The sequence below is a fragment of the Vanrija albida genome (assembly GCF_041260175.1).
Source record: "Vanrija albida strain AlHP1 chromosome Unknown contig_4, whole genome shotgun sequence".
NCBI classification, from domain to species: Eukaryota; Fungi; Basidiomycota; class Tremellomycetes; order Trichosporonales; family Trichosporonaceae; genus Vanrija; species Vanrija albida.
Genome location: NW_027191423.1, coordinates 2,559,676 through 2,572,517, shown reverse-complemented (window position 1 = coordinate 2,572,517; position 12,842 = coordinate 2,559,676). Strand labels below are relative to the sequence as shown.

The 12,842-nt window shown below is 60.0% G+C and overlaps 7 protein-coding genes across 7 annotated transcripts; 3 read left to right on the top strand and 4 right to left on the bottom strand.

The window, feature by feature from the left end:
• Nucleotides 1-242: 242 nt before the first annotated feature.
• Nucleotides 243-1,343, top strand: Q8F55_005738 (uncharacterized protein; the record flags this gene model as incomplete). The annotated part of the gene is made up of 1 exon (XM_069354226.1): nt 243-1,343. The coding sequence occupies one exon, from the start codon at nt 243-245 to the stop codon at nt 1,341-1,343; it is 1,101 nt and encodes a 366-aa protein (XP_069208868.1).
• An 803-nt stretch (nt 1,344-2,146) lies between these two features.
• Nucleotides 2,147-3,566, bottom strand: Q8F55_005737 (uncharacterized protein; the record flags this gene model as incomplete). The annotated part of the gene is made up of 4 exons (XM_069354225.1): nt 2,147-3,160; nt 3,199-3,309; nt 3,361-3,484; nt 3,538-3,566. The coding sequence occupies 4 exons, from the start codon at nt 3,564-3,566 to the stop codon at nt 2,147-2,149; spliced, it is 1,278 nt and encodes a 425-aa protein (XP_069208867.1).
• A 507-nt stretch (nt 3,567-4,073) lies between these two features.
• Nucleotides 4,074-5,347, top strand: Q8F55_005736 (uncharacterized protein; the record flags this gene model as incomplete). The annotated part of the gene is made up of 5 exons (XM_069354224.1): nt 4,074-4,096; nt 4,144-4,238; nt 4,283-4,364; nt 4,404-4,494; nt 4,685-5,347. The coding sequence occupies 5 exons, from the start codon at nt 4,074-4,076 to the stop codon at nt 5,345-5,347; spliced, it is 954 nt and encodes a 317-aa protein (XP_069208866.1).
• A 176-nt stretch (nt 5,348-5,523) lies between these two features.
• Nucleotides 5,524-6,149, bottom strand: Q8F55_005735 (uncharacterized protein; the record flags this gene model as incomplete). The annotated part of the gene is made up of 3 exons (XM_069354223.1): nt 5,524-5,897; nt 5,937-6,039; nt 6,084-6,149. The coding sequence occupies 3 exons, from the start codon at nt 6,147-6,149 to the stop codon at nt 5,524-5,526; spliced, it is 543 nt and encodes a 180-aa protein (XP_069208865.1).
• Nucleotides 6,150-6,440: 291 nt separating this feature from the next.
• hus1 (Checkpoint protein hus1) lies at nt 6,441-7,758 on the bottom strand (the record flags this gene model as incomplete). The annotated part of the gene is made up of 11 exons (XM_069354222.1): nt 6,441-6,502; nt 6,540-6,581; nt 6,624-6,740; nt 6,788-6,872; nt 6,919-7,011; nt 7,047-7,151; nt 7,186-7,304; nt 7,341-7,449; nt 7,497-7,509; nt 7,558-7,672; nt 7,716-7,758. The coding sequence occupies 11 exons, from the start codon at nt 7,756-7,758 to the stop codon at nt 6,441-6,443; spliced, it is 903 nt and encodes a 300-aa protein (XP_069208864.1).
• A 213-nt stretch (nt 7,759-7,971) lies between these two features.
• Nucleotides 7,972-9,300, top strand: SNC2 (Vesicle membrane receptor protein (v-SNARE); the record flags this gene model as incomplete). Its single annotated transcript, XM_069354221.1, has 6 exons — nt 7,972-8,009; nt 8,697-8,796; nt 8,868-8,976; nt 9,037-9,100; nt 9,148-9,231; nt 9,288-9,300. The coding sequence occupies 6 exons, from the start codon at nt 7,972-7,974 to the stop codon at nt 9,298-9,300; spliced, it is 408 nt and encodes a 135-aa protein (XP_069208863.1).
• Nucleotides 9,301-10,067: 767 nt separating this feature from the next.
• GRR1 (SCF ubiquitin ligase complex subunit) lies at nt 10,068-11,840 on the bottom strand (the record flags this gene model as incomplete). Its single annotated transcript, XM_069354220.1, has 6 exons — nt 10,068-10,307; nt 10,349-10,428; nt 10,478-10,545; nt 10,583-11,145; nt 11,186-11,686; nt 11,730-11,840. 6 exons carry the CDS (start codon nt 11,838-11,840, stop codon nt 10,068-10,070), a joined length of 1,563 nt encoding a protein of 520 aa, XP_069208862.1.
• Nucleotides 11,841-12,842: the final 1,002 nt, after the last annotated feature.

The following is a 12,842-nucleotide window of genomic DNA, read 5'->3' as shown; positions in this document are numbered from 1 at the left end:
GCCCTTTCCGACGAGCACACTGCACCATCTGCATCCTCCACCTGGCCATTTCTGCTCAACCCAGTCGTCCTCCCTTCCTTCCTCTGCCCCCAGCTCGACCACTCACCCCACCCACTCTCCTTTCCTTTCCTCTCCTCCACTCTCCCCCCTACAAATTCCAGATTCCAGCCAAGCCAACCTCCCTGCCGCCACTGTTCACCGTATTCCCCCACCCTGCCCCGCCCCGAGCCCCCGCCCGCCCAATGTCGTCGTCCTTCTTGCCCTTTGCTACGGGCCTGTTTTCAAGAAAGCGCAAGAACCCCTCGCGGGGAGTGACTGCCCCAGCGCCGGCCGCTGGGCCATCATCGGTATTGCCCTCCACGCTCGACGCCCCGCGCGCCCAAGCGTCGCGCGACAGCTCGCAGACCTCGACCAACACGACGCACTCGACGTCGACGGCGTCAACAAAATCCTTCCTCCCCTTCGGCAACCCCGAGGCGCACTACAAACCGCGCAAGGCGCCATCGCTCGACGCAGGCCTGCATTCCCACCACCATCGCGGCGCACCACGCAAGCGCGAGTCGGCCGCCCTGCAGCAGCAGCGCCCGCTGTCACCGTCCGCCTCGGTCCCACCCACATTCCTTCACGTCCCGGCCTCGCCGTTCCAGCAGGCATCCCCTGCTGTATCGATTGCGTCTACGCGCTCGTACCCCACCCAGAGCAGCGGGTGGAGCGACACGCAGGATCTGTTCCAATGGGAGCGGCAGGCCGCCCTCGGGCGTGCGCCGAGCCGCCGCGACGCTAGCCGATCGTCGTCTGAGAGTGGCCCTGCCACCGGGTCGCTGCCCTCCGCCCATGAGGTAATCCTGGTCCCGCTCCCCTCTCCTGCGCCCCGTTATCCATCGAGCACCAAGTTATCTTCCAGCTACGACGAAGACTCGGACGAGGCGCCGCTGGACGCGCTCGAAGTCCTTGAGATCTTTTACGAGGACGCGGTGCCACTTCCGGCGTGGATGGAGCAGGCGCTCATGGAGCCGCTGGCATCGCCCCCTCCCTCTCCTTGGCCAGGTGCTCGAGGACCGCTACCCGCTCTTCCCCCTCCCACCCCGAGCACGCCGACGACGCCAACCACCCCCAGAGTCTCTGGCAGAACCCGGGGTGGCAGTATTTCGGCGGTGCGCTCACCGACGCCGTCGACAATCAGAGCTAGCATCATCCCCCCGTCGCCACGGCAGAGCACTACCAACCCCACCAACCGCTTCTCTCTTCGCCCCAAGGGAGTCACGTTCGAGGATTCGTCTAGTGCTCATGGCCACACCCGCCACCAGTCGGTCCAGTTACAGGAGCGCCCTACCGATGTGTGAGCTGGGCGCGGAGTCGCAAGAGCTAACCCAAACGCAGACTTCCTATCCACCTGCGACCCCTCCCACCTATCCCTCCAGAAACACCCAAGGCCCATCCGGCTTCCTTGCATATCGCACTGCCTCATCCCCATTCGCCCCAGGACGACCGGCTGCCACTCACCCCGTCGTCCATGTTCTCGACCGACACCGTCCGTGTCCGCCTCCGCGCCAAGCGCATGTCATCCGAGCCGGCGTTGGGCGCGAGAGAGGGTGCAAGAGCGGGTGCCTCTCGGGCGGAGGACGATGATGAGGCTGGTGATGGGGCAGAAACTCCCAGAGCGCAGTCAAGACCGACTTCCATCGTGGCCTACATTATGCCGCCCGAAGAGCGGGCGAGAATAGTTACACGACGGAGGTCGTCGGTGTCGTCTCAATCCTCCAGCGGGTCGTATTCCTACTCCCAGTTTGCCGACGCGCCCACTCCTCCTCCCCTCCCATCAAGAAATCGCTCGCCCATCCCGCCCATGCCAGTCAGCCCGTTCCAGGTGGCTAGAAGCCTTCCTGCTGCGCCGCGGAGTACCACGCCTGCCCTCCGCCACCGGACGTCACCGAGCACGACGCTTCCGCCCCATCTTCGCTCTGCCTCCACAAACCTAGAGTTGCTGTGAGCAAGAGTAGAGCTGCTGTGAACAGGAACTAAGGAAATGTGATTACGGCTGTGAAGACGGGTCTGGGACCTTGGCCATGCACATTTTCATAGTAATCTGGTACAACAGTATAATTCTATCGAGGTCATACACCCTCGGCGTCGCCAGGTGTTGTCATCACCTTCGCACGCGCTTGGAGCTCGGTAGATCCGTGGTGGCCGTGGTAGACGCCCTCGTGCGCTTTGCACCCGTGGCAGTAGTGTCCTCGTCCTGAGTCGGCGCCGCAGCACGCTTTGGACGTGTTCGAGTAGGCGCCGTAGGTGCCTTGGTTGTCTTCTTGGCGGCCGGTGACTTGGGCGCCGTCTTGCGTGTCGACGCGCGGACGGACGTCTTGTCTGAGCTTTTTGCGGGCTTCACCGCTGGCTTTGGCTTCGGAGCGGGCTTCTTCTCCGCAGCCTCGTCCGTAAGCGACGGTTCTGTGCTGGATTCGCCCGATGGAGGCTTGACAACGTCTCCCGAGACAACTCTCTTGGTGCGAGGAACATTGATCGACCGCGTTGATGGAGGAGGTGGCCGAGCTGGTGGTCTGCTGCTCGGATCGTGGGTTGGCACAGATGGAAGGCGGGGTAGGTCGACAGGTGGGGCTCGGGGAACCTCGAGACGCTGGAGTCTCTGGGCCGGTGCCTTCAGATGAGAAGGCTGTCGGGGAGCCGTCTGGCTTGAACTAGATCCAGACACCACCCGTCGTACACCCGCAGGTGCCGTATCAGATACTACCCGCGGTCTGACAGGACCAGAAGCTGTTGATGAAGCCTTTGGTGGGCCGAGTGGTCGCCGAGGTGCTGAGGCGAGGGGCTTGGCCTTATGCTGTACGACTGGCGGCGCAGGTTTCGGATCCTCGACGTCGCCGTTAGGGTCGCTGGGCACTTGAGCCGTGTGCTCCAGGTCGTTCGCAGATTCTGGTGAATCGTCCATGGACGGCGCGTCGCCATCCTGGGCGTATTGTGGGGCGGCCGAGGACCATAGGCCGAGGGCTTGCCCGCGCTGGCGCAAGAACTGAATGGGTAAATCTAACAGGAAGTGATAGAGGACCGAGCAAAGCAAGCCGACCAAAAGGAGTGTGAGATCGATGTGTTTTTCGTAACGGCGAACAGATGGGACAAGCAACTTCTCAAAGAGCCAGCCCGACGTCTGGGTCGTCAGCCTCAATCGCGTCCTGCCAGCCCTACCTCTGTGCGCCACACTATACTCAGCAGCAGGGCAAGCTGCTTGATCGAAGTGTAGAATGGTACCCAGTAGAGAACCCTATCGCAGACGAGTGTGACGGGTTCGGCGGTGACCTGAGTTCGCCGTTAGGACAGGTGACGACACGCGCGCGCCGATAGACTCACAAACACAATCCACGACGTCAAGCACTGCCTCATGAGACGCCTTCGAGTAGTCACCCCGATCCGCCGCCCATTCTGTCGCACGATCCGTAGAGCCCGGAGCGTGTCCAGAAGGTTAAGAGACAGCCTGTGCCGCCCTGTCAGCGGCGCACTGTCCGCCTCCGGCCAAGTCAAACTTACCAGAGGGTTTGGACGACATTCCCCTTCATGGCGACCACGAGGAGGGCCAAGACCGCGACGAAGATCAGTGGGTTGCCCATCCCGGCATGTCGAGGGCTGCAGAGGGTGAGAGTGACAGCCCGGCCGTGATCTCGGGCGACGGTGGTGATTGTGGAGGGAGGAAGGCGGATTTGTTGTTGTTGATGTCAATTGCCGCGAGTCATTGAAAGGCATTCGCGTCGCGTGGTCGGCGTCTAATCAGCGATTACCCAATTTTATTAGGGTATTTTGTATTAATTTATCCCACGGCGACATGAGCGTCATCCATTGTATCCGCGTTGGCTGTTGGTCCAACGCGGCCGCCATCAACTCTCGACTTGCTCAACGTCTCGTCGTCTTCATCCTTTCCTCCTTTACGACTACATCCTTCAGATCATAACCATCTACGGGGACTCGCCGTCACTAGCATCGCCCTCCCATCATCAGTAGTGGACAGTTCTGTCCATTGAATCCCTCCAACACTCCGCACAACACTCGTCCGTCGCACCACGTCAATCATGGACTACAGCCAGTACAAGGGGTAAGTTGGGCATCTCTGCGTCGCTCAATGGCTTACACCCCGCGTAGCCGTCCCTTCCAGGTCATTTCCAAGCTCAAGGTTCGCTACACTGGTATCTTCCAGGACATCGACCAGGAGTCGCAAACCATTTGCCTGTCTGAAGGTGGGTCAATCGTCGCCCACACGAGTGATGATTGACGTACCCAGTGTACAACCACGGCACGGAAGACCGAGAGACCCCCCGAGCTCTCCCAGGATCGTCGGCCTCGCTGGGATGGGTTCGCTTCCAGTGAGTTGCCGCTCCCGAGCTGCTTGCTGATCCCCACAGCACCAACTCTATCGACTCGTTGGCTCTTGTCGAGAACTACAACCCTCCTGCGAACGACGACCAGCCAGTGGACCCTATCCTTGCTTCAGTGGTGAGTCTTGCCCCCCCTCGCACCTCGCACCTCCCTCCTCTTCGAATGATGAAGCATTTTTCGGATGTAAATGCCTTCGGGCGCAGTCCGAGAGCGCAAAACCATGTGGACACCTCCGTTGCCTTCCTTCTGATACCCATTTCACTATCCCACTTCAACGTCGTCTGGTGCACCCGCTGACATGGTGTAGAGCAAGAGCGGGCCATCTCAGCCGAACCGCTCTGGCCCGTCTGCGCCCGCCGGGCTGCCTCCCAAGCCTGCTGGCACCAACTCTGCGAACGCGGCCCTCGACCGTGTCCAGAAGTCGCTGAATGACCTCTCTGTTGACGGAGGGCGACGAAGGCGCGCTCAGGCCCCCGCCGTTCCCGATACCGAGTTTGACTTCTCCAAGGGCAATGAGCGGTTCCAGCAGGAGCGCCAGGCTTTGAAGGCGGCCAACTCGGACCTGGAACGTACCAAGTCCAAGGAGCCCGAGACGGTCGAGGTCGGTGAGCTCGACGAGAGCGCCAACCCGCATGCGAGCGTGGTCGCCAAGGAGGAGGAGCCGGCGGCGCCGGCGCCCAAGCCCCAGGGCAAGACGGCGTCGTACAAGAAGGCCGACTTCTTCGACAACATCAGCGCCGACTCGTCTCGTGTCAGCCGTGCCGACGAGAGGCATCGCAACTACGACACGTTCGGCGAGGCCGGTGGTCCCGGCCAGCAGGGAGGAGGCCAGCGGTGGGGCGGTGGTGGTCGCGGCGGGCAGCGCGGCGGCCGCGGCGGCGGACGTGGTGGCCAGCGCGGTGGCAGCGGTGGCAGCGGCGGCCAGCGCGGTTTCGGCCACAGCCAGCAGGGCTTTGTGCACACGCAGTGATGTGGAGTCGCTGCGTGATGTCGAGTCGTGGTTCTGAAGTCAGCGTAGCAAATTAGCAACACAACAGTGTGTAGACCCATGCATTGTATGATAGATACTGCGTCGAGCTGTAGCGTGCCCGACAAGCTGCAGCGTGCCCACGAGCTGCAACACGTGTCAGACGACCAGCGCGACCTCTATTGAGGCCACACGACCCGCAGCGTCGCGTCTATTGCGGCCTGGATGCCGCTCTGGATCTCGGGCACAGCGTCCCACAGCGCCGACCAGCCCGCCGCGCCGGCCGCGCCAACGACGGCGCCGCCGAGCACCTGCGGCACCGTGTGGTACCCGAGCTCTACTCTGCTCCAGATAATCGCGCCAGCCGTCGCGGTGAGCGCAGCGCGCTCGGCCCACGTCGCGCCCGAGGCGAGGGGGAGCAGGGGGAGGAGGTAGCAGAAGTAGTAGCTGAGCGCGGTGGCGTGCGAGCTCGGCATGCCGTACGTCTTCTTCTCCTTGACTGCGTCGGGAGTGTCGGGGCGCGGCTCGCGGATCAGCTTCTTTGCGACCTTGGCTGGCGGGGTCAGCCTGATCCCCTCCGCTAGGCACCCACCCATGAGCGTGGACGCCACAGCGCCGAGCGCGAACCACACGGCGTGCGCCGAGCGCGTGTACAGGATCACGGCAGCCGTCCCCGCCGTTACCGTCGCGTGCGCCTGCGCTCGTCAGCGCGGGGAGAGCACGCCAGCACAGCACCCACCTGGTCCAGAAAGTAGAGCAGAAACGAAGGATAGTCCGACGGCCGGTGGATCCGCGGCAGCACCATGCTTGCTGGTTAGAGGTGTGTGAGGGAGTGGTAGCGAGGTGGTTGAATCGATGTGGGGCCGAGTTGTTCGTCATTGGATCGATCGGCCGGCCTCCACCAGCAACCGTCATCTCGCCTCCACAATCCGTGGCGATCTTCAATCCGTGGTGATCTTCCTTGTTTGTGCTGCGAACGGCCCGCGCCCAACCCTCAAAGCTCATGAACACACCCATGCATGTGCAGCCCTAGTATAGAGCACCATAGTACAGTACAACAACACGACTCGCCGACCTCACGCTCACCCCCGTGACATCACTCGGCCATCCGGTCCGGGATGAAGAAGGTCAAGACGCCACCAGCCTCGCGAATGTCACCTATCGAACGTCAGCAGCAGCCAATCACCATGCTTACCGATGTAGACGTAGGCAATGAGACAGTGCTTCTCGCAAATACCTGAGAGGTCAGAGGTGCTCAGTGGTGATGCAAACAACTCACAGGCAATGGCGTCACCCCCGACGTGGTGGCTAGTGAGGAACTTTTGGAACCCTCGGATCGACACGTTTGTCGTAAACATGTGGTCTTTAGGAGGGGCTTCGGTCTCCGACTCGTCTCCTGGAGTGGCTGTCAACCAAGTCCCACTGTGTCGGAAGCCAACTCACCTATTGAATTTGGGATCGCCAAGTTTGTCCATGTTGTGGACATTTGTAGGCTGGTGGATTTCACTCGCAGCTCCATGGTTCCTTCCTCCGAGCGGTCAGATCAATCCGTCCCGGGATTCTGGCCGACATACATGGTTCGCCGAGATTGCGACATTATCAGAGAGGTGACTCAGTCGGGAGACAATGACCTTCAGCTCTGCGAGGTTTGGGAGGACGAGGTGGATCTGGAGTCAGCACCCACCCGATTCCTATCACGCACATCTGGAGGAGGACACAGCGGCTCGTTCAGCTCACTCTGCCGCCTCGAGGTGATGATGTGGACGGCAACTTCGTGCGTGATGTGCATCATGTGCCCCGACTGGTTCTGCAATGTTAGGTCGGCCTCGATTCTCACTCACTTTGCCCTTGATATCAAAAGCCCAGATGGCCCTCGAGTCTCGTTTGTTGAGCTTTAACATGACGTCGGAATCTGTAAGAGAGGTTGCGTTCTGTCGCGGGTTGTCGCCAGCGCTGCCGCCTGACTGTGTCAACTACAGCTCGGGTGGGCACTCACTCGTCGTGTCTGCGCTCTTGAGCACCTTGAGAAACGCGTCGAGGTTGATCTCCAGCCATATTTCATTGTTGGCGTTGGACTCTATTCGGTAGTGGTCGAACAGAGTCGGCTGCCAGATCAGCGCGAGGAAGGACCGCGACGGTCGCGAGGGCTCACCACCTTGACCTGCCTGTGTTGTTGTCAGTTATCCGGCTGCGAGCAGATTAATCTAACTCACGACCACACTTGAACGCCATCCTTGCCCTCGTTGCCAGGGATAATGAAGTGGACCTTCTCCTCGCTCAGGCGGATGACACAAACCTTGGCCAACGCTGCCAAAGAGCGAACAATTTCTGAGGCGATTAGTCGTTTGAGTGGTGGAGATGAAGCGCTCACTGTGCAGTAACGCAACGTGTGCGATGCGTGTCCTGAACCTCATGGGGAGGGGAAGAGTGTGAGCGGAGGCTCAATGAAGTCGAAGGGAAGTGGAGGTCGCAGCCGAGCAAGTGGAACAGTCGAGGGAAGGCTGTTGCGCAGCTCGGCTGTTGGATCCAAGAGTATCTTGAGCGGGGAGCGACTTGGGAGTAAGAGTGGGGGTGGGCTGTCTAGAACTGAGATGTTGAACTGATGAGAAAAGGAGACGGCAGGAGCGATGGTTGCTGTCAAGAGTGTCGCTGTCCAGTCGCTCATGTCAGTGCCGTCATTTGTTTTCGTGTTGCGCCGCCCGAGCCAAAGCTCAAACGCGTCACCTCCATCCAAGTCACGTGTTAGGACGCGGCGGCTCCCAAAACCTGGCAGGCGCGTTGAGCTACCGCGCGCCTTTTAATTGACTGCGGTGACACTGCCCCGACTCGCTCCCTTGTGCGCCTTCGGGCGGCGCGGGCGGGCGCGCTCCCCTTTTGGGCCTACGTGCCGGCGCCCTGCGTAGCATGCCTGGCGCCTGGCCCTGCCTGCTTCCTGGCTGCTTCCTGGCTGTGCGCGCGTCAGAGTGCCCATAGTGCCAGGGAACTCTCTCTGCCGCGGCGCCATATCGTCGTCGTCGTCAGCAGCACCGCACCGCACACCGCACCACGCACACACACGCACTTCCTCCCAAGCCTGCCTGCTCCTGCTTTGACGACACGAGCACGGCCACTCCATCCTGTTTGGCTTTCTCCACTCGACTTCTACAACAGCAACCGGCTCACCGTTGCACTCTCGTCGTCTCTCTCGCCACCCGACGTCCCACTCGTTACGCGACCAAACCACCTCGACGCGTCCCCCCTTTCGCCCCCCTCCTCCCTACCGCGCACTCGACCAAAATCACAATGTGTGTGACGTCGCCTTGGGGCCAGCCAGCGACGACGAGTTGCCACACAGTACTGACCCCAACCCCAGGTCTTCTGAGCCCTACGACCCATACATCCCCGCGGGATCGTCTGGTGGTGCTGGTGGTGCTGGCCCGTCGACGGGCGGTTCCAACCCCCAGAACAAGAAGGTGGGAGTTGACCTGGGCTGCCTGTCTGCCTGTCTGCGCGCCGCTGCCCCGCAGTCGCTGACTCGCTCCAGATTGCCGACATCCAGGCCCAGATCGACTCGACGGTCGACATTATGCACCAAAACATCACCAAGGTCGCCGAGCGTGGCGAGCGACTGGACGCCCTCCAGGACAAGACTGGTGCGTTTGGCAGCCTGGCGCTTTTCCCAAGGCGGTGTGTGTGGCTAACTGCGCCTTTAGACAACCTCGCTGTGTCGGCCCAGGGCTTCCGTCGCGGTGCTAGCCGTGTGAGGAAGCAGATGTGGTACGTAGTTCTTCGTGGATAGAGGAACCGACACTGATCTCTCGCAGGTGGAAGGACATGAAGATGCGCATCATTATTGGTGTCGGTATCGTCATTCTGATTGTCATCATCGTCGTCCCCATCGTTAATGCGTGAGTCGCTACAGCGGATACCGCTGGTTGCTAGACCCCATACTGATAGCATCCAGGGTGAAGAAGTAACTTCGGTGGCCTCATTAGAACGCGTTGTGACCGATGGTTCGATACCACATGACAGACGTCCTGCGTACCCAATCCTTTCCCTTTGTATTTGTTTTTTGTTCTACGAGGAGGACAAACGCTTCGAGATGCTAACATGTGTGACATGAGGGTGCCTACTATAGAACATTACACTTCTCTAGTGAAGGCTGACAACTATCTTGCTACAGGTCATTGGGATTTGGTTCATGCTGTGGGAGGGTGGCTTCAGCCGAAACGCTCGCGCGCCTGGCGAGGTGCGGAGCCGCTGGGGCCGCCGTGACTGCGGCGCTGGCTTGAAAGGTTGACGCGCGAAAGATCGCCTGTCACGGTTGAAACCGGTGAATTGTTGGAATCAGAGTGTTGGGTAGCCCTGGACGCTGGGTGAGCGCTCGACTCCGAGTTGGGTGTCGATGACGATGACCGGGGGCTCAAGAGACGCGCGATATCGCGTCTACCGGCCGCAATCCGTTGCGCCACGGATTGCGTGATTGAAGGAGAGCTGGGGGCCGACTGCTCATCCGTCACCTGTTGTGACCCAGACCCAGACGTCTCCTCTTGAAACGACTGCTGCACATGAAGGAAAGTGGCCGACGAGGTCGATGACTCTGAGCCTCGACGGGTCGAGGACGCTTCCGAGTCTGATGCTTGCAGCTCTGCCAGCGAATTGAGGTGGTTTCGCAGCAACGCCACTCCTGGGCCCGAATAAACACGGAACGCCTGCCGTTGATGAGCGTTGAAGTTCTGTAGGGTCAGGACAAGCCGGACGGGGTGGTCCTCACTGTGGGGGCCGGCCTGCAGAATTGCTGAAGCTCTTGGGTCCTGAAGACTGGGACGCCAGTCAGGCTCAAGTGGGTAAGGCGCAGTAACCGGTTGAGGAGGAAGGTGACGGCGCTGACCGAAACATTTTCACAGAAGGACAGATGGACACGCTCCAACGTCGAGTATCGCTCGGAAAGAGCATGAATGCCCTCGTCGGTGACATTGACGACCTGCGCGTCAGTCATGGCCTTCGCTCCGTTTCGAGGCATACCTTCACCAGACCGATTCGGCGAAGCTTGGGCAGCTGCTTGGCCAGCGCGATGACACTTTGATCAGTCAACTGGTGGCAGTCTGTGAAAGACGTCAGCGGCAGTCGGGGTCGCCAATAAAGCGGACTCGCCGGCAAGATCGATGTAGCGAAGTCTTGTACAGGTGTGGGCAAGTTTGACAACCGAAGCATCCGTGATGCTTTAACGTCAGTGGGGTGCTCTCGGCTTCCACGTACAGTGACACGTGGCCCAAGTGCAGATAGTGCAGGTGCTTGCCCAAGCGCGCGATGCTGTAGACCGAAGCATCCGTCAATTTGCCACACTTGGCAAGAGTGATGCTTCTGAGTTTGCTTGCGTTGTTGACCAGATTCTCAACAGCTTGGTCCCTTAGCAGGGTGCAGCTCGTAAAGTCAACCTGCCGCAGCTGTTCAAAATGAAGAGTCACGGGCTTGAGGAGGACGGGGTCGAGGTTTGGCAGACTTGTGGCGGTCGCTGCCAGGGCTTTGGGAGCGCCCGCTCCTTGTCGCAGGTACCACGGATAAGCACCCAGAGCACAGAACAGGGCCTGGTCTGTCATCTCGGGTATCTTCTCCAGATCAGGAATAGCTCGATCGTTGATGACCTTGTTGTCGTTCATGCGTAGTTCCCGGAGGTGCTGGGTGTTGAAGAACATTGCAACCGTGCTGTCGTTTGAGAGTTGAGGTACATCCGCCAGGTCCAGCTCAAGAAGTAGAGGGCACGCCCTAACCAATGCAACAATGGAACGGTCCGTCAGGCGCTGGCAGCTGCTGAGCTTGATCTGTGGGGGTCAGTAAGCGCACATACGCAGTTCTCCTTACTCGACGCAAGTTCTTCATGCTGGCTGCAATGGCCAGTAGTCCTTCGTCTGTCAACTGCTTGCAATCCGTAAGGTTGAGGCCCTGTGTCTTAGGGCAGCTGATGGCGATCTCTTGGGCTACAGTGTCATCGACATCCGTGACACCGCTAACGTCGATGGCGATGAGATCGTTCAGTTCACGAAAGACGTCGTTGAGTGCCTTTGGGGACAGGTGCACAGCACCTGAAAGCGTCAACCGCTCGAGGCGCTTGCAGGCCGCGATCCCGCGAAACAGGTCATCGTTGATCTCGCGGGCAAAACCCGCAACAGATAGGCGCTTGATGATGTCGGCATAAGGCAGAAGAGTCTTGGGGCTTGCCAAAACTCTCACAAAGGATGCGAAGCCCTCGACGGTGCTGAGGGCAGGCTTCTGCCATAGAAGTGGGTAGCCGGCAAGACACCACGTCCTCGAGACCTGCATGGCCGAAAGGAGGTCACCATTTGCTGGCAGGTAGCGCATGATCTGAATGATTAGAACAGAACGCTTGCCCCAAGACAGGACTCACATGAATCAGAAGCTCTGTGGGCAGTAGCGACGCTGAGCCAACCTGCCGGGGCGGAGAAGGCGAGACCCTTTGGCGTCGTGGCCAGATGCTGACATCCTGAGTTCCCAGCATATCCCGATCGTCTTCAAGTATCCCACTGTCGCTCAAGCTCGAAGACGATGACGATGAGCTGCGGAGCCGACCGCGAAGCTTGGTAAAGAATGAACTCGGATGCAGAGGTGTCGATGCCGTCGAGGTTACGCCCCCTGATGGAGAGGCCTCATCCAGACGATTCAGCCACTGGCCATTGAACGGAGTGGTGCCGCTACTGCTTCTCTCTGCGCCCTGCTCGCTCATGGCTGGTAGTGTTACGCAGTACCAGAGCGAGTCTTTGAACCAAGTCAGCAAGCCCGACGACCAAACAGTGATGGGCCTACTCACCACAACAGCGTTTGGGTGAGGGCCGGGGCTCACCGTCGGAGGCGAGCGAGGGGTCTCTGGCAAGACAGGATGGGCGCGGAACAACAAGTGTGAGAAGCTGCGAGGCGGCGAATGTGACGAGGTAGCCGAAGAGCGGAAGGGAGTGAAGAAGAGGAGACGAGGAGAAGGATGATGAAGCTGATGGTTGTAAGAGCAGCAGTGAAAGAGTATGTGGGCCGGTCGTCTGTCTGGGAGCGGCGGCAGTATTGTTGTCGAGCAAGGTGGGTGGGTGTAGCAAGCATCCGCCAGGCCACTGCCAGCCGGCGGGCGGGCGGCGGCGGATGGGCGGGGCTGTCGATCCAATATCACATCACGTGACTGCAATCAAGCCAGCCAGTACAGCGTCGGCGTCGTCACTTGTGGATGCGGAGTGTGAGCCACAGACCGAGCGCCGACCAAGCAGTCACACGTCAACATTGTCTTGTCCACATCGCCGCCTTTCTCAAAGACCTTTGCTTTCTCCAACAAGCACTGTCACCAGAACAGTATCGCTACTAGACTCTTATCCACCAGGTACTGGCGTAACACCAGTATCGCTGGTGGGTCAGTCGCCGCCAAACAGTTCGAGGCTCCATCTCAATGTCCTCACATCACGATCGCGCTTCTCCAACTGGCGACCACCCTCTCAGCACCTTCAACATCTCCCGCAGAAGC